At 42.9% G+C, this 26,257-nt stretch overlaps 1 protein-coding gene and 1 long non-coding RNA gene across 3 annotated transcripts in view; one reads left to right on the forward strand and one right to left on the reverse strand.

The window, feature by feature from the left end:
• SLC22A23 (solute carrier family 22 member 23) overlaps positions 1 to 26,257 on the reverse strand; it is a 97,656-nt gene that overhangs the window by 27,572 nt on the left and 43,827 nt on the right. For both annotated transcript variants that reach the window (XM_052697580.1, XM_052697579.1), the window contains exon 4: positions 1,623 to 1,791. In XM_052697580.1, coding sequence (XP_052553540.1) covers positions 1,623 to 1,791 — 169 coding nt within the window. The remainder of the gene's footprint in view (positions 1 to 1,622; positions 1,792 to 26,257) is intronic.
• On the forward strand, positions 12,007 to 12,966 carry LOC128087737 (uncharacterized). The gene is made up of 2 exons (XR_008209970.1): positions 12,007 to 12,124; positions 12,241 to 12,966. It is a non-coding gene; the product is annotated as an uncharacterized LOC128087737 (long non-coding RNA).

Here is a 26,257-nt window from a genome sequence, read left to right on the forward strand (position 1 = left end):
ACGAAGCACTGACCCTTGCTGCAAATGCTGCCCCAGCTCTTCTAAGCAGTGGAGCAGTCACTTGTACTGTTAGGTTACTATTTTTTAAGGTTACTGCAATATGGATCTCACCCTTAGCAAGAACTTAATTGTAGGTAAAGTATACATACGTGTGAGTGTATTTAGATGAGTTTATACATACCACAGTATAACTGAACAGCTGTCCTAACAGAGCCCATTTCAGCAAATGCAAAAACGCCAGGCAAAGTAAATTCTGCTGCTTTGCCTATTACTCCTGTGTGCCATATCACGTATCATCTAAGCGGGATTAATTTGTGTTCTCTGCCCGTCCTGCCCAGCCAAAACACCATAAAGCTGTTGCAGATTTGGAAACAAGTTGTAGCATTTGCTGTTACTATGATCCCTTGTGAAGAGGCCCCTGTTGAATTCTCAGAAGAAATGCAGGAGATTCTGCCTCAGCCATGTGGGGAGCATGCTATGTCCAGATGACTACTGGGGACTCACCCTGTCTATCGTGTTTGTTAGATATCTTCATTCTGCTTGGACACAGACATCAACAAGCATTGTTCACCTATGTGAGCTCAGAGATGGGCAAAGAGATTTCTACTTAAGCGGTTACAGTGATGAATGGATGAGAACTCTATCTTTACCCAAGAACAGAAAAAATACAGAACTTAATTGTTATGCATCATAACAAGCTCTTCCACATTGCAACTTGCTAGGTGTTACAACCATCAACTTTCTCCTCTTCCAGTCCACAGCAACTAAATATTTAAATGTAGCCAGCATTACTTTGAAATTACTTATCTAGTCTGTTCTCACTGTTATGGTTTTATACAACCCTGCTCTTGCAAGTCTCTGCTATGTTATGCCACCACTGTGTGTCACTCTTAAGACAGAAGCAAAAAGACACATTTTTGGGAGGTTGATGAAGTTCTGGTGGGGATAGAGCTCCCCACTTCCCCAGGACAGGCAGCACCAGGCCTGGAGCCCTTTGCCAAAGCACAGCCCATAGGGCTGGCAGTGAAGAGCAGAAGGAGCCAGGACAGAGAAGCGACCTGTGGGAATGCTGCCCAGTGCAGGCTGGCCACCTGGCTGTCAGCCTAGCACACAGTAATTTGCTAGGGCAAAACCTAGCAGGGAGGCTCAAGAGCTGGCCACCTCGGCACACACTGGGCCCAGCCGTAATGCTCACAAGAGGAAGTGTGTTATTTTTAACCTAGATGGGCTAACTGAGGCCAAAGGAATGAACAGTGACTGCCCAGAGCCACAGTGCAGGTTTAAGGAAAAAACTCAGCTGCACTGCTACAATTAGAAGCAGTTAAGCTGGGACGCGTCCTTTTGCATCTATAAAGTAGAAGCGACTGCCAGAGAAATTACAAAGTACAACTTTCTGCCCAGAATACTCACCTACTGAGTCCTGACACATCAACATGTAAAACTTAGGGCTACTACAGTAAGCTATACCATTATTCCTTCTTACTTCACAGTCAAAACTTCACACAAAATGAGTAGAAGAACAAGGTAATAATTTATACGTATGGGGAAGCACTCTTACTTCCAGGCACCTCCAGCATTAGGAACTTGTGCTGCCTTTGACCCAAAGGGGAAGAAATACTTACACCCAGTAGAGCAGCATCAGCAGGAAGGGACAGATGATGACGGCCTGGAGGACCTGCCAGTCCCTGCAGAGAGCAGCCAGCCCAGGCATCAGGAACTGTCCTGCCATCTCAATGAAGCTCGCCACCATGGTGATCATGAACCGGTGTGAAGGAGGGCACAGCTCTATCCCTGAAACACAGAGCACATGCAACGCATTTAGAGCCCTCCAAAGGAGCACCCCCCCACAGCAGGTTGCCCAGCTTCATGAAATTCCACAGACTTAGCATCAAGACCTTTGGCCAGAGTTGTGTACCATCCCATAAATCCTGTTTCCTCACGTACATGGGCTTCTAATACTCTCACAGCAATAGGGAAGCTCATTAGCAGCAGGCTGTGGTGCTAACATGTGCAACTTCTATGCACATACTGCATCTCCTGCAGACCTGCTGCATCTCTGATCGTCAGCCTATGCCTCCTTCCCCATAGAAACATTTAAGGAGACTAGAAGATGAAAGATGATCCACAGATGTCACATAGAGCCTTTTCCCAATTCTCAAAGATACCAGACACCTTCCCGATCAGTCTCCTGGAGGCAGAAGAGCACAGCTCTCAGTAAGATCCCAGCTCCTACAGGATGCTAGCTTCTCACAGCTAAACATGCTGCAACTCAGCTGGTTTCAAGCCAGATGCTGAGTGGATTGCTTCTGGGTTTGGTTTTTGTTTTCATAATAACTAGTCTTGATCAACTTTCAAACAAGACAGGCTTATATCTGCCTTATCCTGACTCCCTTCCTTTTGTTGTAGGGTGAATTACCATCATCACTGCTAGCATCAGTTGTTTCAGCTGCCCTGTGACAAGTGATGCCAGTAGGTTAAAAGCTTGCTTAAAACCTGACTTGTGGCTACCTTTATTCTTGAGAAAATGAGTTTATCAGAAGGGCAGCTTTTTCTTTTTCTTTTTGAAGACCCTGAAGATCAAATTCGGACTGTCTTTTTCAAATATATCCAAACATAAATAATGTTTTCACTAGTAGGAATACAATAGAACCCCCTATTTCATATTTCTCACTTGCCTACATTCACTTCTACAGATTAATATCCAAGCACAATAAACCTGCCACAACTGCTGTGGAATACTTATCAGTATGCTGATACAGAAACACAAGCTCATATACACTCATGATGTGTTGCTGTCAGCGCTGGTGTTTTACCTTGGGATGTTTCCTATAGTTATTTTAAATTATGATTTAATGGTTGTTAAAATTGTAATTGGAAAGCTGTAAGACAATAGGAAGCTGCCCATTTATTCACTCTCTGATCTGTAGCTTGTTCAGCACTTATCGCTATAACACAGATCTGAACTCACTGACAAGGAACTGGCTGCCTGCAGATCAAATATAGGATTAGGCACCACATGCTGTTTGTTTCCTTTTCCTTTGGCCAGTAGCAAAGAACACTGATGCTTTTTTGTCAACATGAAAGGGAAATGTATCTGTTGTGAAGCAGCCCAAACTTTCATTAGTTTAACCAGAAACACAACAGCTTTGGAAAAGAAGGGGGAGAAAAATTCCTCAAAGACTTTCACTTGCTATAAAGGGCTTTTACATTTTAATTAGGGAAATGAGATTAAAACACAGGACTTCTTATGACATTAATATGGCTTCAACCTTACTAATGAAGTATTCCAAGCCTTGGTGACTTTTTTTTAATTGTGCAAAGAGTTCACTTCCATTTTATTGTCCTGATCTTCAAGTCAAAGTGTTTCTGTTTGTTTTTCCATGCCCTGAAGTTGCAGTCACTCATGCTCCAGCATGCCTCCACTAAGTGCAAGGATGACTTTTGTTGCTATAGAAACAGGAAGTCTGCATTAAATAGGTGAAACTTTAGCATTTCAATCGCATTGCTCAGGTTAGTATAAGACAACAAAAATTCACTGAGACAAGAACAACATTTTCATGACGCCAGGAAGAGGCACCAAAATAAAAAACTTATGCTCTTTGGAATCACTGGAGCATAATATGTATAACTCCACATGCAGCAGCCAGTCATTGCATAGGATGGAAATCACTTCAGGGTACACTTCAGAGGTAGCCTGGCATTTATGGTTTTTTTTTCCTGGATAATCACAGGCCTTTTTTTGCCTTTTCCTCTGGAAGAGCTGGAAAGGGGGAAAAAAGTCCTTGCAGTAGTTGGGTGAGCATGACCTTAAAGCATCATCAGCAAGTCCTCTGCTTAAATGAAATACTGCATCTCTATTGAAATGTTCTACATATCAGGACAGTCTACTGACTTTCCACAACCTCTGCCTTCCATTTGATACAATAAAATATTCAGTGCTGCTGTTTTTAGCAAGCATTTAGCAGTCGGGCTTTTTCCAGCCCTGTCAGTAAAGCCACTGCAGCACCTCTATGCAGAACTAGCAGGGCTTCCTGATGCTCTCACCGGTGCTGCAGTGTGCTCACCCAGTCCACAAGAGACATTACCAACCCATGTGAAATCATTGCAAGACAGAAATCAGCTCTCTGGCAAATCCAGTGAGAAAACTCCAGCTCTCCCTTTCAGCAAAAAGGCTTTCACCTCAAATGTCTTGTTGAGCGTAGAGTCAAGCAAACCCTTGACACTGAAATTACCACCAGTATTATAAACTCCTGGATTCATCCACTTGCTCTTGGAAAACACTGTGTGGGCAAGGAGAGAGGCACTGAAAACATTTTGCTTATTTGCCCCATAGTTCTGCTCCCAAAGACAAGTGCCTCCCCACACATGCAATGCAGCTGTGGGCCCTGCATGCACCACTAACATGAGACACACACACATCACGAGCTTCAGTGCACAGCCCAGACTCTTATGGGAGACACAGAAACAAAAGGCAGAACTCTGCTCTGGAAGTCTATCTGTGTGCCATTTCACTAGTGAAATGAGCAAATCAATGCACACCAGCCTTACAGTCTGCAAACCTGCCACACAGAGAGACAATGTGAACCATGTCCTCTGACAAGGGCATCAACCATTTCTGGTGGCTGTGTGCTGCACTCAATGTAATCCCATGGCTAACCACACAAGATGTACAGAGATGTCCCCAGGCATCGAGGGAACAGAACGAGGCCCAGACACATTGCTACAGTCAGCCTCACGCAGTAACCTGCAAGACAAGTGTTAAGACTGGTGATGAACAAAACCACTGTGACAGTGTGTGAGAGGAGCAAATGAGCTGGCACCAGAAATAGGCAGAGCATGGGACTGGCACATATCCAACATGTCAGTCGCAGCCCTACTGTGACTTCACCCAAGTAAAAGGAGAAAGGACAAACCTAAAGGTATCCAAAAAATGTGAAGAACGTGATCATGGTCATAAATTATCATGACCAAGAGGGGAAAAAGAACAGAGAAATTAAATTCATTAAGTCTGTCTGAGAGTTACGAGAGATGAGAGAAAACAATGAAGCAAAAAATTCTAAACAACATCAGTGCTCTCAAGAGTACGAAAGACCCAAACTGGGTTGTTGCTGTCTGCCAAGAACAGTCTCAGGATGTGATGAGGGCTCAGCAGCCACTGTCTCATGTCCTCTGTGCTACAAAGACCACATAGACATAGCACATCTGGCGGCTGTGAGCACAGGGATGCAAAATTGTGCATGAAAGAAATTCATGAGAGAATGAGCGTGATTGTGCAAAATAAACCCACTAGAGATACTGGGGGAAAAAAAATCAAATCACTTTGTTTTTCTGTAAAGGTCTCTCACTGTACTATTTAGAAAACTCATGGGAATTTTTCAAATATTGGCCAAGGGAATAAGAAACAAAGCACCAATGCTGGCTGCCCCCAATCACAACAAGAACAAGCTCAAGAAAAGGACACTCAAGTGAACAATTTTTGGTGCACTAACTATAAGGACAGATTTCAGAGCACTCAAAACTCCACTGCTGATTCACACACTGACCTTCTTGCTCTACCCTCGAGCATTGCAGCAAAGGCCCTGTTTAGTCCCTAACAGAGCAACATGCACTCCTAGAATGTTTTAATCCTTCTAGATCACAGAATCATAGATTGGCTTGGGTTGTAAGGGATATTAAAGATTGATCTGTTCTGAATCCCCTGCTTCAGGCAGGGCTGCCCCTCACCAGATCAGCTGCCCAGGTCCCCATCCAACCTGGCCATGAGCGCCTCCAGGGATGGGGCACCCACAGCTTCTCTGGGTAGCTGTGCCACTGCCTCATCACCTTCTGAGTAAAGAATTTCCTCCTAATGCTGAACCTAAATCTCCCCTCTTTTAGCTTAAAAGTGTCCTTGTCCAATCACTACCATGTAAAAAGTCTAAATCCCTTCTGTTTTTAAGATTCCTTAAGGAATCTGGAAGACAATGAGGTCTCCCTGGAGCCCTTTCTTCTCCAGGCTGAACAAGCCCAGCTCCCTCCTCCCTCGCCTGTCTTCACTGGAGAGGTGCTCCAGTCCTCTGACCATCCTTGTGGCCAACCTCGCACCTGTTCCAACAGCTCCACATCTTTACTGTGCTGGCGGCCCTAGAACTCAGGGGGGCCTCATTAGTGTGGAGTAGAGAGGGAAAATCACCTCCTTCACCTGTCATGAGGCTTTCCCCCCCTAGAACCTGAAGGGACAAACACCTGTTTATGTCTTTTAATCTGGAAACCAGTGTGGCTGGAAATGCTTCTGGAGCAGAGCAGAAAATGTTTCTGGTGTGACACCATAAGCAGATGAAGTATGGCGTAACTCAGGATTGCATTTGTCTTCGATGCATGTGCTAAGAGCCATTAGTCCCAGAAGCTTTCAGGTCTTTTTTAAAATCATTTTTGGAAACCTGGATACAGCTGGCTAAAGGCAACAGGGCTCTAAACTGTCCATACCAAAATTAATTGCCATCTGAACAGCTCGCTAAAAAAGCTCAGATTTACAAAAAAGGACAGCACTGCACCACACAGCCCTGCATGGCCGGCAAGGTTCACAAGGCTGGGGGCTGGGAGCTCAGGTCATGGCTCAAGTGAGAGAAGGGAGCTCATGGGAGGCTCTGTAGAGGAGGTGGACACGCAGACAGGCAACCATGGAGGAAGGATTACATCAACGCTGTGGTGACACCAGCTCATGCAGCCACAAGGCATGGCCCCAAACCTGCTGAGTGGGCTGGGAAGGGACTAAGGGCCATAGCCAGCCCTTCCCGCTTGGTCTTAGCCTTGTGCAGTGGTCATAGACCTCTTGCTTCAGAATTCAGAAAGACCCTTATTTGTTCTCAAAGGCTGACATTTGCACAAAGATGAATAGCAAAGACTTTCATTTTAAAAAGAAAAAAAAAAAAAGAAGAAAAAGTAGTAAACCATTTGCAAATAATACATCAGGAGGGAAAAGAGGTTAAGTCACACTGCCTGAAGAACTCTTTAGCATTCATTCACCTGTCTCTGGTCCCAAAGCACAAAGCAATTCTCTCAACGCAGTCCATACACTAGGTACATTACAAACCACAAGCTAACTGCTTTCTGTGCCTTTGCAGTTTTCTCTCTCCTCCCAGTTTCAGTCTATGAGCTGCCGAGGCTGTAATTATATAGGATAATCCCTTGGAGAAAATGGCCAGGAAAAACACCTGGAGCCTGGGCAACAGCATTCCCACTGAAAAAAAAATCCTTGAGGAGATGGTCTGACTACAGATTCATTTTCAGTTTCACATTATATTTTAAAATTTGCTGGGAAAAAAGGCAAAAGGGAAGGGAAGGGAAGGGAAGGAAAGGTAAGGGAAAGAAAAACAGCTTTTGGCAGTTTTCACCATATTACTATCTACCCAGAAGTCTTAGTGACCTCACCCAAGGGCTCTCAAAATGCAATCCTTACCCTAAAAGGGAGAACAGTCAGTTCTGCAACATAGCCCTCATTACCAGCTGAGCAGAGGAAAGCTCAGGCAATGTAGTGTTAGGTGTAAAATGCAGGGCACCTGAAATCATTAGTGTCAGTAGCATTATATGCCCTGTGCGCGGCACACTGCACACCCAGTGATCCTGGGGACTGCTGAGAGGTGACACCATTCTACTGCTCTGTATTTCCCAATTTCCACCAAGCTTTCTCAAACCCCAGGGGCCTCTTCCTTCAAGACTCCTCTGTGGGATTTGCCCTCAGCTGGGAGCAGATCATTCTGCTGGATTTTCTAGAGGAACACAGCCCCCATGCCAGCCCATGGCTAGACTACCAGATATCATTACAGCAGAAGCTATTAATAACTCCCCAGCAAGCCTTCAAGTTTGCAGCTGGCTACCAGGGGAAAAATAAATACATGAATAAAATCCAGAAATACCTGCTTATATATCGAAATTTCCAGGTGGTTATAGACTCAAACTTGTAAGTGCCGCACGCCCTACTCAGGAGCTCGATCCTCTCCTTGCCTCAATCAGCGTGCTTCTAATTCAGCACAGGTTAAGCCTGCTTGCATTCCTGGCTCTGTTTAGACACCGTGCTTTTTCTTGATCATTTTGGTTGTCACCAGAAGCAGCTAAGGAAGCACACTGTGTAAATACAGTTTATTAAGGAACAGCAAATAAAGCAGCATGTGGAAGGAAAGGTTATCGCACACACCACAATCAGCCAATTCGTGTAAACAAATGACAGAGATGGAGAGAAAGAAAAGGAAAAATCTAATTTCCTCTCTGGAGAAATTCAATCTGTTGTCAAGCAAAGAGAGCTGTAACAGACTAAACTTCAAATAAGAGAAATGGGGTTATTTTCCTCCTACACAGCACAGGACAAAAGTTATCCTAAAATGTATGGGAAAGGACACTGATGCTCCTTCAAAAGTACTTTTCTGTGCATCTCAGGGTCAATTTCTTTTAAACACACACTATCCCACCCAATTTTTACACCCAATGAATGTGTTTAATTCTTCAACCAGCCACATGCAAACATGTAACCTGAGGTGGCAGAGGGAATGGTTTTAAACTAAGACAGGGGAGGTTTAGGTTAGGTATTAGGAAGAAATTTTCCACATAGAGGGTAGTGAAGCACAAGAACAGGTTGCCCAAGGAGGCTGTGGATGCCCCATCCCTGGAGGCTTTCAAGGCTAGGATGGACGTGGCTCTGGGCAGCCTGGTCTGGCGGTCGGTGACCCTGCACACAGCAGGAGGGTTGAAAATGGATGATTGCTGTGGTCCTTTTCAACCCAGGCCATTCTATGATTCTATGACTGTGAGGGGCAGCCCAGACACATCTCACCACACACATAGTGGCACTCTCCATGCCTGGTCAGGGCATGCACCTGGAGCTATCAGGCCAAGCTAGGAGATAAATACCTAATTTGAATGGGTTTCTCTCACCAAAACCACACCACGTGCTCATTTTGTGTACAGGCAGCACTGTGCTGTAACAGCTGCTGCTAGGCAAAGCACTCTCCAGCCTCAATACCAATTTCTGCCAGCATGATCACCACAATGTGCAGTCACACACCACAGGCCAAGATGGCAACACCTCTTGTCCAAAATCCAGCCAAAACAGAAGGCTCAGCATTTCCTGACTTCTCCCCATAAGAGAAAGGAGCCAGCCCAATAATTTGTCCTCACCTCACACTTTCCAAAACCACATCAGTATTTGTTTTCATTTTTGTCCCAGAGTAAGATAGCCTAGAATTGTTGCATTCTTCCCTGTTCCAGAAAGTTGGTTTGCTCTGAAAGAAGCATGCAGCTGACCACATGACTATTTTGCAAATCTAACACCTCTGTTGTTCATGCCAGCTGGCCCCTCTTCTCCTGGCAGGTTCTAAATCACAATTGCCATCTTTTTGATGGGGATGAAAAAACGCAGCTGAAACAAAAACCACAGCGCAAGAAGCATCAGAGCATCTCTACTTTTTTACGCTTCCAATGAGGGGAAGCCTGTATTTGTTGGAGAATTTAAGCAACACGGTAGTCACTTAAATTATAAAAAAAGAAAATAAATAGCTGCCAATGTGCATGGCCATCTCTTAATTAAACAACAGACAAATAATTTTCCAACAGCAGCTATTTCTAAATCTCAGCTCACAACCTTCAGACAGATGACAGTTCCCGGAAAGGCAAGCACAAACAGCCTAATACCTTGTTTGTGGTTTATTAAATGTTTCTCCCCAAGGCAGTAGGACAGCAAACACTTTGTGCCTTTAGCTTGTATGAACTTAATAACACATCACCCAAATGTTTTTACACGCAAGGTCTAAGGCAATATTTGGATGAATGGTTCTTAAACTTCCATAGACATAGTAATCACACACATATACTCTCTATATGCATATAGAGATACATACACATAACTGTCAAGCAGGCTGGCAACTCAGCCAAAAGTATTTCATAAGTGCATCTACGAGAGGCTATGACACACTGGGCCCCCAGGGTGCCCTTGTTTTTCAAGATTTATACTGGACACTCTAAATAGAAGTCTTGCAAACAATGTAAAAGAGGAACTCAGGGATTTGGAACTGATAAGCTGTTACACTTCAGGTGAGTTCATTAGGGTACTCACCTGCTGGCAATGGAAGTGCTGTACAGACTAGCAGGAAACTTTTGCTTTAATGCTGCTCTGAGATTCAGCATGAAAAGTGACACAGACTAGGGGAAGAAAAAAACAGGAACACACAATAAGAGTGCTCACACAGCAACCGAGGAAGTGGAACTCCTTAGAGTGACTGACTTGAAGATGTAGAACAGTACAAGAGCTATTGGCATTACAATGTCCACATAAATTGCTCTGCTATGTATGCCCACACAATACCAAAACAATCCATCCAAAAACATCAGCTTGGATTTGAAGTTTTCTAAGGGTAGGAGCTCCGAAAAAGGTAGTTAGTTCAACACTGTTAGAGTTAGTTCAACACTGTATGTTAAATCCAAACAGACTAGTCCTAGCAGGGGAAAATACCTGATAAAACTGTTAAAAGTGGAATATTTCTGCTGAACATGATAAAACATGGCTGCTCCCTATTCATTTGTAATAACTGGAAATGAGAAAGCTGACAGCTCTTCATAACTCCTTCTCACAGAGATTAACAGAGATGTTCCTTTGCAGAAGAGGAGCCTGCAGAGGACGCTGGCTCTCAGCAGTGAAAAACCTTTCATTCAACTGTCAATCACGGTGGAGCTTCAAACATGGCAAAAGTTGCTGATTTGTTCCAAACAATAGAAGAATGAATTGCTGAACTAATTAATAACATAATATTTAAAAGAAACTAAGCTTCTTGGAAAGAATCCAGCTGCACTTCATAGAAGTGGATTTCATTTGCTCTGATGACAGTGTTAGCAAACTTCGTACACATCACAGCTGCAAACAGAATTGTCAAGACACATATGTGCACTCCTCTGCCCTTTGGAGGTTAATACTTAACCTCTCTTTATCAACTCCCAGGCAATTCTCCAATTGACTTATGCATTTCACACAGTGGGTAAGACTGAGATGTGTTTCACTGCCTGTGATGACACAAAGTCAGAGCTATGGGCAGGCAATGCCAGGAGACCTGGCACAGATCTCACCTGCCTGAGTGCAGCTGTACAGCAGTGAGGTCACAGGATTTGGGGGAGATTGTATCTCTACTAAGTTTTGCTGTTTGACTTGTTTGCCTTGAAGACAAATGCAAATAGCAAGCAACATCTCAGTTACAATCATATTATCATTTGTACAACAATACATGGACTGCTCAGTCAACAACACAACTCTGACATCCTCTGCAGAAGATCATCCTCACAAAGAAGCTTCTTCTAGCTACCTGTGGACGCTAGAGCCAGTTTACTTGCGTTGCCAAGCTAACATGAGCCCTTTCTCATGGACTGGTTGCCTGTTCTGTAGTTTTCTACGTATCTTCCCACACTAAACTATGAACAAATCACTCTGTTGCTTAATATAAGAAGAATAGTTAAGTCACAGTTTCCAAATTTTCCTTCTGATCTTCCCAGTAAAGAGATAGGAAGGAAAAGGCAAAACTGGAAAAGAATGAGAGCTGAGCTCAGTTTTTTCTGCTCAGACTGAAAAATGCAAACCTTTGCTCTGCAACCATACTCACCACTTAAAGGAACATGGTAAACTAGGCAGGTATACCCAACACTGAGACAAGCATTGAGTGATGGGAGAAAAAAGCTTGCTTCTTGGATGGCCCTGCCACTCCCTGTCCATAAGGGCTCCTCAGTGGCTCCAGGCAGTGCTGGGACACCAGCACCTCCCCAGAGGTGGCCCTGGACCCACTAGCAAAAAGATTCCAATGCAACTTTTAAGCTGCACAGTTCAACTAGGAAAACCACTCCATTACTTAACATCCTGATTTTACCAAGATCATAGAAAGGCTTGGGTTGGAAGGGACCTCAAAGTTCATCTAGTTCCAATCCTCCCACCATGAACAGGGCTGCTAACTACTAAATTTGACACTAGATCAGGCAGCCTTTGGCTTCATCCAACTTGGCCTTGAACACCTCCAGGGGTGGGGCAGCCACAGCTTCTCTGGTTGACCCTTGCTAGTGCCTCACCACCTTCTCTGTGAAGATACTCACTAATGAGCTATATCCACAAGACAATCTAGTTTGTATGCCTGCAAAGAACAGCTAATCCATAAGATCTGTTCTTACTTAAAAGAAGTGTAGACACTGTTTGAAAAACTAAAATTAATGTTCACTTCCATTTATATGTGTTTACAGAAGCAGAGAAAATGTGAGCTGCTGCTCTGTCTTGCTGAGTGTTGTTTCCAATCAAAATTTAAAGGAAAAAACTAAAGACATTTGGAAGTGCTGTAAACCCTTCAGCTATGACAGACATGTGGAGAGTGCTGCCATGGAACAGCTGTATTTGTTGAGCTGAAGTCCAAAGCTTGTACAATGAAGGATAAAGCTCAGAGGGCTTTATAATTGGGACACATTTTGAATTCTGAGCCAAAGGCAAAAATAAGCAAGTAAACAAGGAGGAGTAACACAAGCGTCATAAAAATAAAGAGCAGAACTGTTCAGAACTTGTTCAGGTCCTAAACAATAAACCAAAATACAATTCAAAGTTGCAAAACACAAAGCTTCTATAGGCATACTATGTTACTTATGGACTACAGGAAGAAAAATAGTTCTACTATTTTCCTTTTCAGATTTGATTATTCCAAGCGCAGTCTCAGAAGAAGGACTTTTTTTGCCATCTTGAGGTCTGGAGGAGGGATTAAAGGAACTTTCTAGCCATGAGATCTGAGGATCAGAACACGTGGTGGTAAAATTAAATGGCTTACATTACATGTGGTGAAGACTACCACAACTACCTTGCCTCACTACCTTTGAGCTTGATGCTCAAAATGAGAAAAAGCGGACACGTCTAAAGACACAAGGCTCACAAGTTCTACATGGAGAGCACAGACAGAGGTGGCCGCAGCTCTCTGATCTCTGCCCATGCTTCCATAGTCTGAGGCAGCTCCCACATGAGACTGCAGGGAAGGGTAAAGCAAGCAGAAGCCTCTTCAGACTACCCTAGTTGCATGCATGACACTTGCAGACATCTTGTGTAGCAGTGCTAGCTTCTTTGCCAGCCATCTATTTTAAGCAATTTTAAGCTCAGGTTTCTAAGGAGTTTCTATTATTGCCACTGTTTCTTTATTTTAAGGGATTTTCCTATATAGTTAAGCCACGATAAAACACACACACTACAAAATCATGCAGTATGCAAAATACTTCACTTGAACTGCTTCTTCAGTCACTTCCTTACATTTACAGTTTCACCAGATGTTCCATATGGAAGAAGGAATTCCACTTCTACCAAGAGCAAAAATAGATGAAAGCAAGCCCTTTTCTAAACAAAACCACCTTCGTCCAAAGGAGAGGAAATGCCTGGTGCTCTTAAGTGTTGGATGATGGAACACCCTGAGTCTCAGGCGAGTGAGGTGCCAGACATCTGCTCTGCAGTGCACAGCCTGACAGAGACTGAAAGGGAACTGGCTTTCAAAAGGTTACATGGTACTGCACTGGCCTTAAACAACAAAAATCCCAACCCCTACAATCACATTTCAGTGGAAAAATCTCCACTCAGGGTACACGCTGCATTCACAAAAAAAACACTGCCATCATGACTCCTCTACACATTCATGAGAGACTAAAGTACACCATTAATTTCCTTACAAAATTGTATTTGTCATAATGAGCTTTTATTTTGCTGGGGATATCTGCATCTGTGTACAACCCTGTGCCTGAACAGTTCAGAATTTGCCTGTGAAAGAAACATAGATCTCATTTTAATGCAGAAAAAGGCATTCATCAGTCTGGGTGTAGAGGTAATATTTCTAAGTGAAGAACCAGCACCACAGGCTTCTCATCTTGAAATTTCTTCTCCTTTAATGTGAGCAGATGTCAAGCACCCAGCTGCCCGCAACACACTTTTTGTTTTTATTGTATAAATAAACTTAGGAAGTGGATCTGCTAAATTAAACATCTGGCTACATTAGATACACAAGGGCTGGGTAGTTGAGGGTCCACCACTCTGAGAGCAAGGAGCTCTTCCCATACCAAGCAGAGCTGAATGCACAGCCACAGCATTTGTTCTGCTCTGCAGCTGTTCTGGTGTAGCTCTGGTTGTCTGCTCGCATTACTGCACCCTGGAGGGCTCACCCTAGCCCCAGTGCACAGTGTCTGTGTGGCCAGCCTGTCTGTGCTCCTTGGAGAGCAGAGCTGGAGGACAGCCCAGGTTCTCCAAAGCTGAACCTTATATATGGCTACAGAACAGCTATGTGGGAGAAGGCAAGCACCCCTGAGCCTAGAGCAGCAAGAAACGAAGGACGCCATGGGCCGGTTATTTAGTTTTGCTTTCCTGCCTTACAGCAGGTAGTGAATAAGACCATAACCAAGAAAGGAAAGCATGACCAACAGTTTTCACCAGAAAGAGTAACAACAACGGCCACCGTGTCCTAATGCCAGCAAGAGACAACACCAGAAGGGGATGCAAAGTCTACCTTACATCTTCCAACACATATAGCCATGCCTACCACCAAGAAAGAAATTCAACAAAAATTTTACATCTGGAGAAGCTGAGCTAGAGGCAAACAATAGCAAACATAACTCTGGAGATGATATATAGTAAAATAAAAGAGGTTGGATATAAGGAAAAAGTCTCTTATAGTGAGCATGGTGAGGCACTAGAACAGTTGCCTAGAGATGTGGTGGATGCCCTGTCCCTGGAGACACTCAAAGTCAGGTTGGTTGAGGCTCTGAGCGACCTGATGTAGCAGTGGGTGTTGCTGTTCACTGGGGAGTTGGGCTAGATGTCCAACTAGTTGGAAGGGTCCTTTCCAACTCAAATGATTCTGTGATTCTATATTCCAGTACTCACTGCATGACAGTACACTGCCCGTAAATACACAAACAACCTGCAAAAATTCCACTGCCTATCATGAGTTAGCCTCACTCCCAAATGCAAACACATCTCTTTTCCTGCATAGAGTTAAACAGTGGAAATAACCCTCACCTTGGGTTGGAATTTCCTCTAACCTATTCAGAAACTGTGGCTCAGAGCACTTCACATCTGGCACTGCAGACCTATAAATAACACAGCCAGGCACCCATGTGCATTTGATTAAAATAAACCCTCTTAAGAGGGAGGCCACCTTTGAAATGGAAACAAATAGAGATGGGAAAGTTGAGGGTGTACAAGCTTGAGAACTGATGAGCTAGCTAGTATCAGAATGCCACTATCACCACGATACTGCTGTTTCCAGCAACTCTTCTGCATGGCCACAAGGATCAAGGCAAAAGCAACTGTACTGTGGTGCTAATTTTTAATTTGGGAGGATGAGAATCAAGGGAGGGATTGGGAACCATGCAGGAAAAAAAGTAAAACAATCACCCAGGTACAAGCCTAACCACATTAATATATTTATTACTACAACTATGCATGACATAAAGCAATACGCAAGTTCCTAAAAGGAGAATACAAACACAGGCAGCACAGAAATTAAACAAGGCAAATTGTTTATTAAGAAAAAGAAAATTGCCTGCAGCATAGATACCAAGATAACGATGTAATTGGTTCCCAGCCGTACACAGCTCATCAAAAGCAGTGCAGCTTGACAATGAGCACCAACACAAAACTACCTCTTCCCTCCTGCGCGTGGGGCTGCTTTTCCTGCAGGTGTCCCCCGTAGCCGTGGCTGGCTCAGCCCTATGGGCACAACACAACCAGATGGGTGAGAAGCTCGGTGAGCACTGCCGCTTGTGGCCTTTCTCCCCCACAGGGAACTTGATTTACAGCCAATTTCTGAGCTCCAGATATGAGAAATTGGAAATGCTGATACAGACGTGGCTGCAGGGTTTTCGGCAGCGCAGCATGGTTTTAATATTGACCCAGCTGGCTGCTGGAGAATCATCTGCAAACAGTGGTGGAGATTAAGATCTGAAGCATGGTAGTAACTTCATTTCAAAATCCTCCTTCAGAACTGGAAAACTCCTTTGGCAGTCCACCCCACAAAGGACAGCGAGCAGCAAAAAATATCCAAGTTCTGTGCTAAGAAGGAAAAGCGTGGGCATGAAAGGCTTGCGCTCATTTATTATTGGCTCATCAGTAGCTACATACAAAACCAACCATAAAAGCAACAGCTGTAAAATAGTTTTCATCTCAACAATGATTGCGCGCCCTTCCTAAAAGATACAAAGATTTTTCCATCATAGCAAATGCCAGCACTAGCATAACAAAGAGGAAACTGATGCTGAGGAGTTAAAAAAAAAAAAAAAAAGATAGAAAAATAGAAAGGAAGAAAAAAAGAAAGTAAAATTAAATGGATTTGATTTTGGATGCTCTCCCTCACCTACACATGAATAATGTAACAACTTCAGTGTGTCAGCGTATTCAAACAGAACCGCAACGCATCAACTCCAGACTAAACCATTAGGAAAAATAGATTAATGTTATTCAGAAACATACAGGAAACAAAGGAAAATGCCTGGAATTAGTACTACTGAGAGCATCTTCATGCCTGAACATTGCACACCTGCACTGAACTGTTTATAGCAAATTTAAAGCTCTAGATCTACTTATTAATTTTCATACATCATATCAGATTCAATTGCCTATTAAAAGGATTTTCCCTTTTCTTGGTAGTCAATTATTCATGGATCTCCAAGAAACATTCTTAGAAGACAATTTATTTCAGAAAAGATTAGGAAACTGTCATTATGAAGAAATTTGAGCTTATTATTTAAGACAGAAATAGGACAGTAGATAATGGAACACAAACGGCCAACATCAGAATAATCATGTGGAAATCATTCTGGACATTCTCGATGGGTACTAGGTGAAAGAATACAATCACAGCAGCAATAAACCAACACTTTCAGCTAGAGAATGTATTTCAAGCAGAAGTGCTTCCATTTACAATACTCCTGTAGTCCATGTAACAGGTTTTCCTACATCTGATGCTTCTCTCAGCTGTGTTTCCACTTTGTGACTGACCATGCTACTTCCACTTAAAACACACTGCGTTCTGAAATAGCCAAATAGACATCTGTACTACAAAAAGCACTGTCACGTACAACAGACATGATAAAGAAGAGTATAAGGTACAGACAAGTCAACGGATATGTTTCTTTTGATTATACCTTGTGCCAAAGCAGTGTAGAGAAAAAGCTTGTCTGTTTCAGGCTCTTACTTCCCTGGTGTTAAGACGCCCAGTGGCTATGGGCTGCAGCATGTGCAGTTGGTTGATATTTATCTCACTCGCTCTGCATAGCTCTGAACACCAAATGATCCTCACACAAAACATAACTGCCTCTCAAAACATGCAGGAGTTGCTACACATTCACTCAACAGCTGCCGGTTCCTGGCACAGGGTAGAACAGCCTTGCAGAAATCCACAACAATACTTCACTCCAGCTCAAGAAAGCAGCAAAACTAATCCTTGCTCTGACATGAGATGGGGAATTTGCCATAGAATGGGATCTGCAATGCTCTTCTACCAGGATGCAATCTGGGTTTCTGGTCTTGGCAGAGCACTGGTGCATTGGGTGAAAAAGTACTTCATCTCCTGACTTTTGTCTCAAAGAGGGCAACTACAACTGCCCCATGGATTTTGGAAATGATTTGTAATGCTTCAGAACAAAGGGAAGATGCGTTTTCTTCAAGAATCAACTGACATCCTAACAGAGTTAACATGCACTGCTGTCATTCTCCAACAACCTGGTAATTGAAAATATCATTAAAAGATTCATAGTCTGGACTCTACAACAACTGAAGCAAGTTTTCTGAAGTTTGGATGATGAAAAATTGATAGCAACAGGGAATATTTGAGACCTTATTTCCTCCTGAACCTTACAGAACTAAAATATCATGTTGAATATAAACAAGGCTGAAACAGCTAACTTCAGAATTGTCTGAAGTGTGGTCAACATCTTGCTTTCACCAGTGCTATTTGCTGCTGGCAAACCAGGACTAGTTTATCCCCTGTTCTGGAAAATGGCATTCATTTCTTCCACATAAGTAAACTTCCCCTCATTCAATTTTCTTTTTGTATGGAATACAGAAAAACAGGTTGGTTTTCAAAAATAAATAAGATATACAAATAAAATTACAAGTGAAACTATTAGGTAGATCAGGCAGTGAAATAAGGCCAGAAGCTGGCAGCCTCTTGTTCCCCAGCATGTTCACAGCTGTGCAGCCCTAGGGACAACATCTGCCACCAGGGGAACACTCTGTATCGGTTACACACCAAATGATCCTCACTGCACTTCTTGGCAAGGAAACAAACAAAGCACTGAATTTCCAAGGAAACGCAGATGAAGTGGGATGGACGACCGTGGTTTTGACAAAGCTTTAAGATAACTAACGATCTGCGGAAGCATTCTGAGAGATTTTTGTGTGAAGCATCTAAAAAGCATCCACAAGACAACAGAAGAGTCTTTTCCCCACACATCATTGCTTGAATTAAAACTGATCCCTGTAGAAAGGCATAAACTGAAGCTTATGAAGGCCTATGGCCAAATGCAGCCTATACAGGACCAGAATATGCAGAACTATGGCTAAAAACATAAGTTTTCACTGACTGAAGCACATTCCCTGTGAAAAGCTTGCTAATAAATGCTATAAGAGCTACAAACAGAGGCTCTGTGCTAGTTAATGTAACACTGTAGAACACATACATGCTTAACATCTTTGGAATGAAAGAAGGAAAGGCAGTAGATAATTTCTTTGAACATCTGCAATGCTGGCAACAAAGCAGATTTCCATATCTTGTATTAGAAGACAACCAGACAGCAATTTATGGTGTTATGGACTTGGTACTGTGGGCCAAATCTGCTCCTTATCCAAAGACACAGATGTGAGGCTTAATAAACGATCCTCAAAAGAAGCACAGCCTGAACTCCCTTCCTTCCCATTTTCTTCAGCTAGCAGCTATGTGCCACATCCCCCGAGTCCCATCTTGGCAATGTGTGCGCCTGAAATGCTTCAGCAGCCACCGTCTCTCTTTGAGAGGGGCCACAGGGTCTCCTTTGAATTGTGTTAGCTGTCAGAAAGAGGAAGATCCTCTTAAGTCTCATAAATAGAGGGAAAAGACAAAAGAGATAGAGCTTGAAAAATAGTCTCTTTTTCCTCAGGAGCCAGACTGAGGATATCTTCTGCATGGGGAAATCAAGGAACACAAGTTGGTGCTATTTGAGAATTAAGGTATTTGTCTTCCTAATGGGCTTCTTTGGAGACACTACATGTAATACATGTTTTGCCTACTTGTTTGCAGCAGTGTTGCCTGCTTACACAAGCAGGCAGTGTGCCAGGTCTCTGCACTGAGGAGAGCTGCAGAGCAAGCGAAGGGAAACATCCTCCTTCAGAGATCAGTCTTCCCTCCCAGGGTAGCTGCATTCCAAGCAGCCTGGCACCCACCTCCTTCCCACAGCCAAAGCCATCCATCTCAGACTCTCATGCTTTTTGCTTGTTCATCACCATTCTTGCAAACCATAGGGATTATTCTTCCCTTTACAAGGGTAACAACAAGCCCCAAAGCCTTCCTTACCTAACAGTGAAACTGTAGATTCATAAAGGTTGGAAAAGACCGCTAAGATCACCTAGTCCAACCATCAACATCTCCACCGTGCCCATTAACTATATCCCTCAGAGCTGTTTGTACCCTTCTGTTGAACACGTCCAGAAACAGTGACTCCACCATCTTCCTGGGCAGTCTGTTCCAAGACCTCACCACTCCATTTAAAAAGAAATGTTTCCTAATATCTAATCCGAATTTCTCCTGGCACAACTTAAGGCCACCACCATTGCTAGTAACCTAGGAAAAGTGAGCAACATTCATTTTGCTACAACCTCCTTTCAAGGAGTTGCAGAGAGCAATAGCATCCCTTACCCTAAGCCTCCTCTTCTGCAAACTAAAGAATCCCTCAGCTGCTTTGAGGGGGCTTTGAGTTGTTGCTCCCAGAGGACTTGTGCTCCAAACCCCCAATCAGCTTTTGCTGCCCTTCTGTGGACACGCTCAATGCCTTTCTTGTAGTGAGGGGCTCCTAACTGAACACAGACTAGAGGTGCAGCCTCACCAGAGCTGAATACAGAGGGACGATCACCTCCCTCATCCTGCTAGTTACACTATTTCTGATTCAAGCCAGGATGTCATTGGCTGGGGCACATTGCTGGCTCATGTTCAGCCCATGCCTTGGCTGCTGTACTGTGGTAGAACTTAAGTTTTTGCCATGAACTGTCACATCTAAATGGAGAGGAGCTCCATATAAACTTGCTTACTACCCTTCCCATCATTTTTTATAGCTATGGCTAAGTCATTTCCAGAACCTGAGAACATCAGGGTCTCCAGTCCATCTACAAAGCAGACATTAACTCAGATAATACAGCTGCTTTCCAGTGTTGGCTAACACCTGCTGAAATCATCAAGAACACTGAAGTAAGCCGATAGTGAGACGGTATGCCTTGACGGCATCCAATTCTGGGGCCCCCAACTAACAAGATGGATATGGAGCTGTTGGAGTGGGCCCAGAAGAGGATCATGAAGATGATCAGAGGGTTGAAGCAGCTTCCTCTGTGAGGACAGGCTGAGAGAGCGGGGACTCTTCAGTCTGGAAAAGAAAAGGCTCTGAGGAAGCTTATAGTGACCTTTGTATGGGAACTGCTGAATCACAGCCTGATGCTCTGATTGACCACCTGAGGCAAGCAATGAATCAGTCACAGGAGCACAGGTGAAGGTAACTCAGCTGAGCTACTGGAAGGGATGGAGCCTGGCTCCACCTCTCCTAGATCCAATTTAAGAGCTGACTGCCACTGAGGAAGGATCTCTTCTTGTAGATCACTCCTTGTGGAGAATACTGTGAGCCTACAACATCAATAAGCATTTTCCATTTGTTATCCTCCTGTTGCAATAATCTTATTTAGCCTAACTTTCCTAGATATTTGTTAATTATAACATCTGTATGTTCATTATACAGGCCTTCCAGTACCAGAAGGGGCTGACAGGAAAACTGGGGAGGGACTTTTTCTAAGGGCATGTAGAAACAAGATGAGGAAAAATAGCCTTAAACTGGAAGAGGGTAGATTTAGACTAGGTATGAGGAAGAAATTCTTTGTTGGTGGTGAGACACTGGAACAAGTAGCCCAGTGAGGTTATGGATGCTCCTAGAGGAGTTCAAGGCCAGACTGGATGAGGCTTTGAGCAACCTGATCTGAAGGGAGGTGTCCCTGCCTATAGCAGGTGGTTGGATCTCGATGATCTTAAGGGTCCTTCCAACCCAAACCATTCTGTGATTGTGTGATTTCACTCAAGCATAGGCAAAATACTTTTTTTTTTTTTTTTTTTTTTTTTTAAATTAAGGAACTGTTAAAAAGAAGAAACAGGAATAACATCTATGTCTGATGCTACTTGTTTTTTTTATTCATTGAAATTTAAAAATGACAACAACAAAAAACTATGAACTTAGTATCTGTTTTTCCAGAATCATTGTTTCTCCTTCCTCCCCTGGGAACACACCTACCTGAACAGATACAAGGCGATTTTTCTCATTCCCATACTCCTGACTTAAGAATTATGCCAGCCTATCTGCAAAGCAACACCTAAGCACAGAGTCTTCTCTGATATAAGGGCTGTCATACACCCCAGGAATGAGGTAGGAAACAAAGGTAAATTCAGGAAGTCAAATGTGTTATAAGAACTTTTTATTGTTGCTCTTCCCCTTCTCGCCATACTGGAGGAGCCCAGGCATTCCAAAATTGAGTTGAGAGATGCTCCATCTCACACATGATGAGCAGTTTCTGACACACCTTAGGTCTAATCTGCTGACAAGTGCATTGCTGAAGTATCAGATAGTCCACAGAAATCTTGCCTTGTTTTTGACGTACACACCCAGCTACTTAGTTTTTAATCTCCAATGCACTGCAATATATAGGACTAGCCTTCCTTCCTAGAAGACCTGTTTGAGTATGTTGGTTTTCATCTTGGTATGATGTTTACCCAATTTTAAAACCAGGCTATCAGCAAAAGCAAGACCTGCTGGGATGGGAGATGGTTGAGGGAATGAGGAACCTTTCCACTCCAAATCACACTTCTGTAGCTAGATTTAAATTAGATCTGAATTTCTTAATCAAATCCTTTTAATTCTACTACTGAAATCAAAGTATGCTTACTGTAATCAAAATTCTAAAAAATGTTTAAACCAAATTAATTGAAAAGTATATTCAAGCAATAAATGATTTGCTGTGAAAGCTTTAAAGGAAGACAGATGCTGAAGTCACAGTAGTCCCTGACTAATGCTTTGAAACAGGAGTTTGCAGAAAGTCTTCCTATTTTCTGACAACTCCACTTCACCACAAATGTGCAAAGCATTAATTTAAGTATATTTCAGTTTGCTGAAAGTGACCTTACTACAGGCTTTAAACATGATGCTGAAAGTGACCTGAGGGGAGGTTTCAGGACACCAAAGGCTTACTTGCCTCTTCCCTCAGGTATACACTATTTTATCTACTGTAATATCTAAAATCTTGAAGGACGTAATGACCAGAAACAAAAAGCCACAATGCTCCCTTTATTTAAAGAGATTGGGTAGCTGTAAAGAACAGCTGTAAAGAACACACTTTGATAAATTTCCATCTCACTTAAGCAAAAAAGCTTGTGAACAAGCTTTTATTTTACTAATAATTAGTCTTTAAATGCTGTTTGTGCTTTTCAACTCCATTTTCCATCCAAATGCAGCTTGGCACAAACCACAAGAAAAAAAAAAAAAAACAAAAAACCAGCTATTAATCAGGATCTGAGCAAGTGTGAGCTGAGTCCTACAACTGCCTCAGTAAGAATGTGTACAGAGAGATATAGTGTGCACCCACTCAGTTTTCCAGGAACAGAGCCAAATGAATGTGAAAACTATACTTAATTACAAGTCATCATATTTGAATTACTACCAGTGATCACTTCCCCTTGGAAAAGCATCTTAAATAATTTAGCTCTTATTTTAAGCTAGAGTTTCAGCCTGAAGGCAAGAATATAAAATCTATGGCCAACTCTTGGTGTTTCCCACACCAAATATTCTATTTTAAGATATGATGTGAAATTGGAATTCGGACTCAGCAGCTGGATCTAGCTTTTGCAACTGCTGGCAAAATCACTGCAATTTTGTGGATTACGTTAAGCAGCATACGACCCTGCTGCAGACCCTGATCTGAGTGAATGGGGCTGTCACTGCAAGTATGCTTGAGCAGTTAAAGAACAAGCATTGTAACCTGACCCTGAGCACACAGATGTCCCTGCATCCCAACATGCACTGTGCATGTATTTCCATGCTTATAAAGCAGAAATTTCTAAAAACACTGAGTTATGATTCTTTTACACTGACTGTGGTTGAAGACCAGAGTGTCCTTGCCATAAACCTTACAGGTGCAAACCAAAACAACTAACAAAAATTCAAAACCATATTTGCTGCATCATAAGACCATAACCTCAGTATTCTAGCACACTGTAACAATATCTTAGTGATGGCATTTCAGTTGAGACAGAACTGTGCAATTATCAGGTGGTAGGATGCGGTCAGATTGCTATTACTTCTCAGTTTTTCTATGACTACAATATTTTGCAATAACAATATCAGATGTTCCTTTCAAAAACACTTTTCTTAGGGGAAATAAAAAAAAGGAGGCAGCAGAAGTGGCTTTGATTTGAAAAGCTCTTCCTCAATTAAGATGTACAGAAGAGCACTCTTTACATATTGCTTTGGCATTGGATTTTTGATATTGCTTTGACAGTAGTTTTTTGATGTACAGAAAGCTCTCTGTGAAATTCTTAACCTTGGTTTTAATTTTTTTTTTTTTAAATGGCTCTTAAATCTCACAAGCAAAAATTGACAGCAAACAACTAGAGGGGGAAAAAAAAGCACCCAAGCCAATAGGGAATGAATTTACAGAGCAAATGACACTTTGGTCCGGGAGATTAGACAAGTGGACTTAAATCCGCTTAATTAAATTTAAATTCACTTCTGTGTGTGTTCACTACAGTTCTATTTTTTAAATATATCTCTTTCTAGGTTCATTCCATTTCCCAGAACAGCCTTATTGCCAGGCATCTAAATTCAACTGGGTTTGAATGATCACAAGGCATTCTTCCCATTCAAGGGCTTAAGGGACATCCAAAGCACTCTAAGCAAGGAAACACATCCTAGCAGCTTCTTTCCAGCCTTTTTTAAATAAGAGAAGGGAACTAATGTTTACATTCAAGGGGGTTTGATTCTGACCTTTGAATGAATGACATTTTCAGACAAATGAATACACTGGATGTGCATCAGTGAAAATGTGAAACTCAAGAGATTTCTAAATACCATCCAGCTTCCCTTCCAGATGGAGCCATATCCCAGAAGTGTCACTAGGTATCTTAAGAACATCAATGCATGCCTAAGGATTTCCTTGGTCTGCTAGTTTATGCATTAAATGTAACTAAATCCTCTTGCTGTAACTGCAAATACATCTTGGTTTGCATTGACAAACCAGAAAAGCAATGGCCCAAAGACCCCTAGGGCTCCTTGGTCTGGATTTCTCCAGCATTAATTGATATAACATCTTTGTGCACACAAAGTTCATCATCTGTTTTGTTTCTATTCCAGATAACTTCAAAGCGCTGAAGCAAGTTCAAGAAATCCTAAAAAAATACAGAGACTTTGGTCTACAGACATGGCTATATAATCAGTATGAGAAAAAGAAGTCTCTGCTGGGGATACTGCTCTACCAACAGCAACCTTCACCTTAAAAACTGCTTTATCAAACAGAATTAAAAAAAAAAAATAACAAGAAAACTTTTCTTCACAAGAAGATTCCCGTCCCTTTGGAGAAAGGCAGAAAGAAGCTGCAGTTTTGCTTACATGCAGACCAACACCTACCGCAGCCAAGGCAGCCTAACATAGGCTTTGTGAGAGGCAGATGAGAAGCCAGTGATGATCTAAAGACATACAGCTTGTTGCACTGGTGTGGCACCTCAGAGATATGGTGTAGATGAGGGCTCATCTAAACATCCCTCTGACACCAGCTCAGTACTTGAGGGGGCCCCAAGACAGGACGGAATTCCATGACCTGCTGGGACAATCCCACTTCTCTATTTCAGCTCCTCTTTTCAGAGGGCTCTGCTCTGCATGAGGCAAGTTACTCATTAAGTATAAAGCACCTACCTGAGACCCTCACTCCCTCTCAGCAAAGATGCTTGGGAACAACATGGGTCTCAAGAAGCAATGGCAGTGGAGACACTGTCACAACTGTCCTGCTACCCTACCTGAGCAATTGTGCCATGCTAAGATGCATTTTATCACCTGGCACCAAACAACTCCCTGGGCAGAAGGTTACCCATACTTGCATTGTTAACCAAATATCAGATCTTGAGAGATTCAAACCCCACAAGCCCTGCCTAGCATAGGTTTCAGTAAAGCCTCCTGTCAACAAAGTCAGAACAACCAGTTTCAGAGCTTGCTATCTATTTGTTTAACCTAAAAGGAGAGGGCACTTCCTTTTATTTTTGAGCTGCGCTACTTTTCCTTTTACTCAGCTGCTCCAAGAGCTGGAAATATTCACAGTGCACCCATTTGTCCAGGAAGCTTCAGGACACATAAGCATCTCCTAGGCCTGCCAGCCAGAGACTCTGATTCTTGAAAGTTAAAGTTTAGTTGGCAGAGTCACTACGTTAGTCATTACCACTTCTCCACAGGCACGCACAGGGTTTTAAGCAAAACCTCTGTGGCCACCTACACAGGAGGAGGGTGTGGGCTGAGGTCTTGTTTACAGAAGCACTTGACATTATAAACATGTGGAAACTTGGCAATGGCTAGCAGAGCTTAAACACCCTATGAGCTTTTACCTATTTCACTACCTACTCAAAAAATTTTGTAAGAGCCTCTTCCTGCCTTCCAGGTGATGCTCAGCACCCTCTGCAGGTACTGAATGCTGAGCATTTTAACGCAGCTGGGACAATACACAGCAGCCGCCACGTGCCTGGCCTGCAGCCCTGCCAAGCTCAGTTCTAGGCACTCCACCTCTGCAGCTTTCCAAACTTTAAGTCTAGTAACACCTGCTTTCCAAGAGAGGAACACAGTAATAGTGAGGAGCTGCATATCAAGCTTGTAGTCCTTGCCTCAAAATGAGGGCCTTGCAAACAAATGAGATCAAACTCAGACGGCTCCTCAGGAAGGAAGCCATAGCTCAGCCATGGTGCAGAGGTTAGGCTGAAACTGGTCAATGGGC

Source organism: Tympanuchus pallidicinctus, unplaced genomic scaffold, assembly GCF_026119805.1.
Source record: "Tympanuchus pallidicinctus isolate F22 unplaced genomic scaffold, pur_lepc_1.0 scaffold31, whole genome shotgun sequence".
Lineage (NCBI taxonomy): Eukaryota > Metazoa > Chordata > Aves > Galliformes > Phasianidae > Tympanuchus > Tympanuchus pallidicinctus.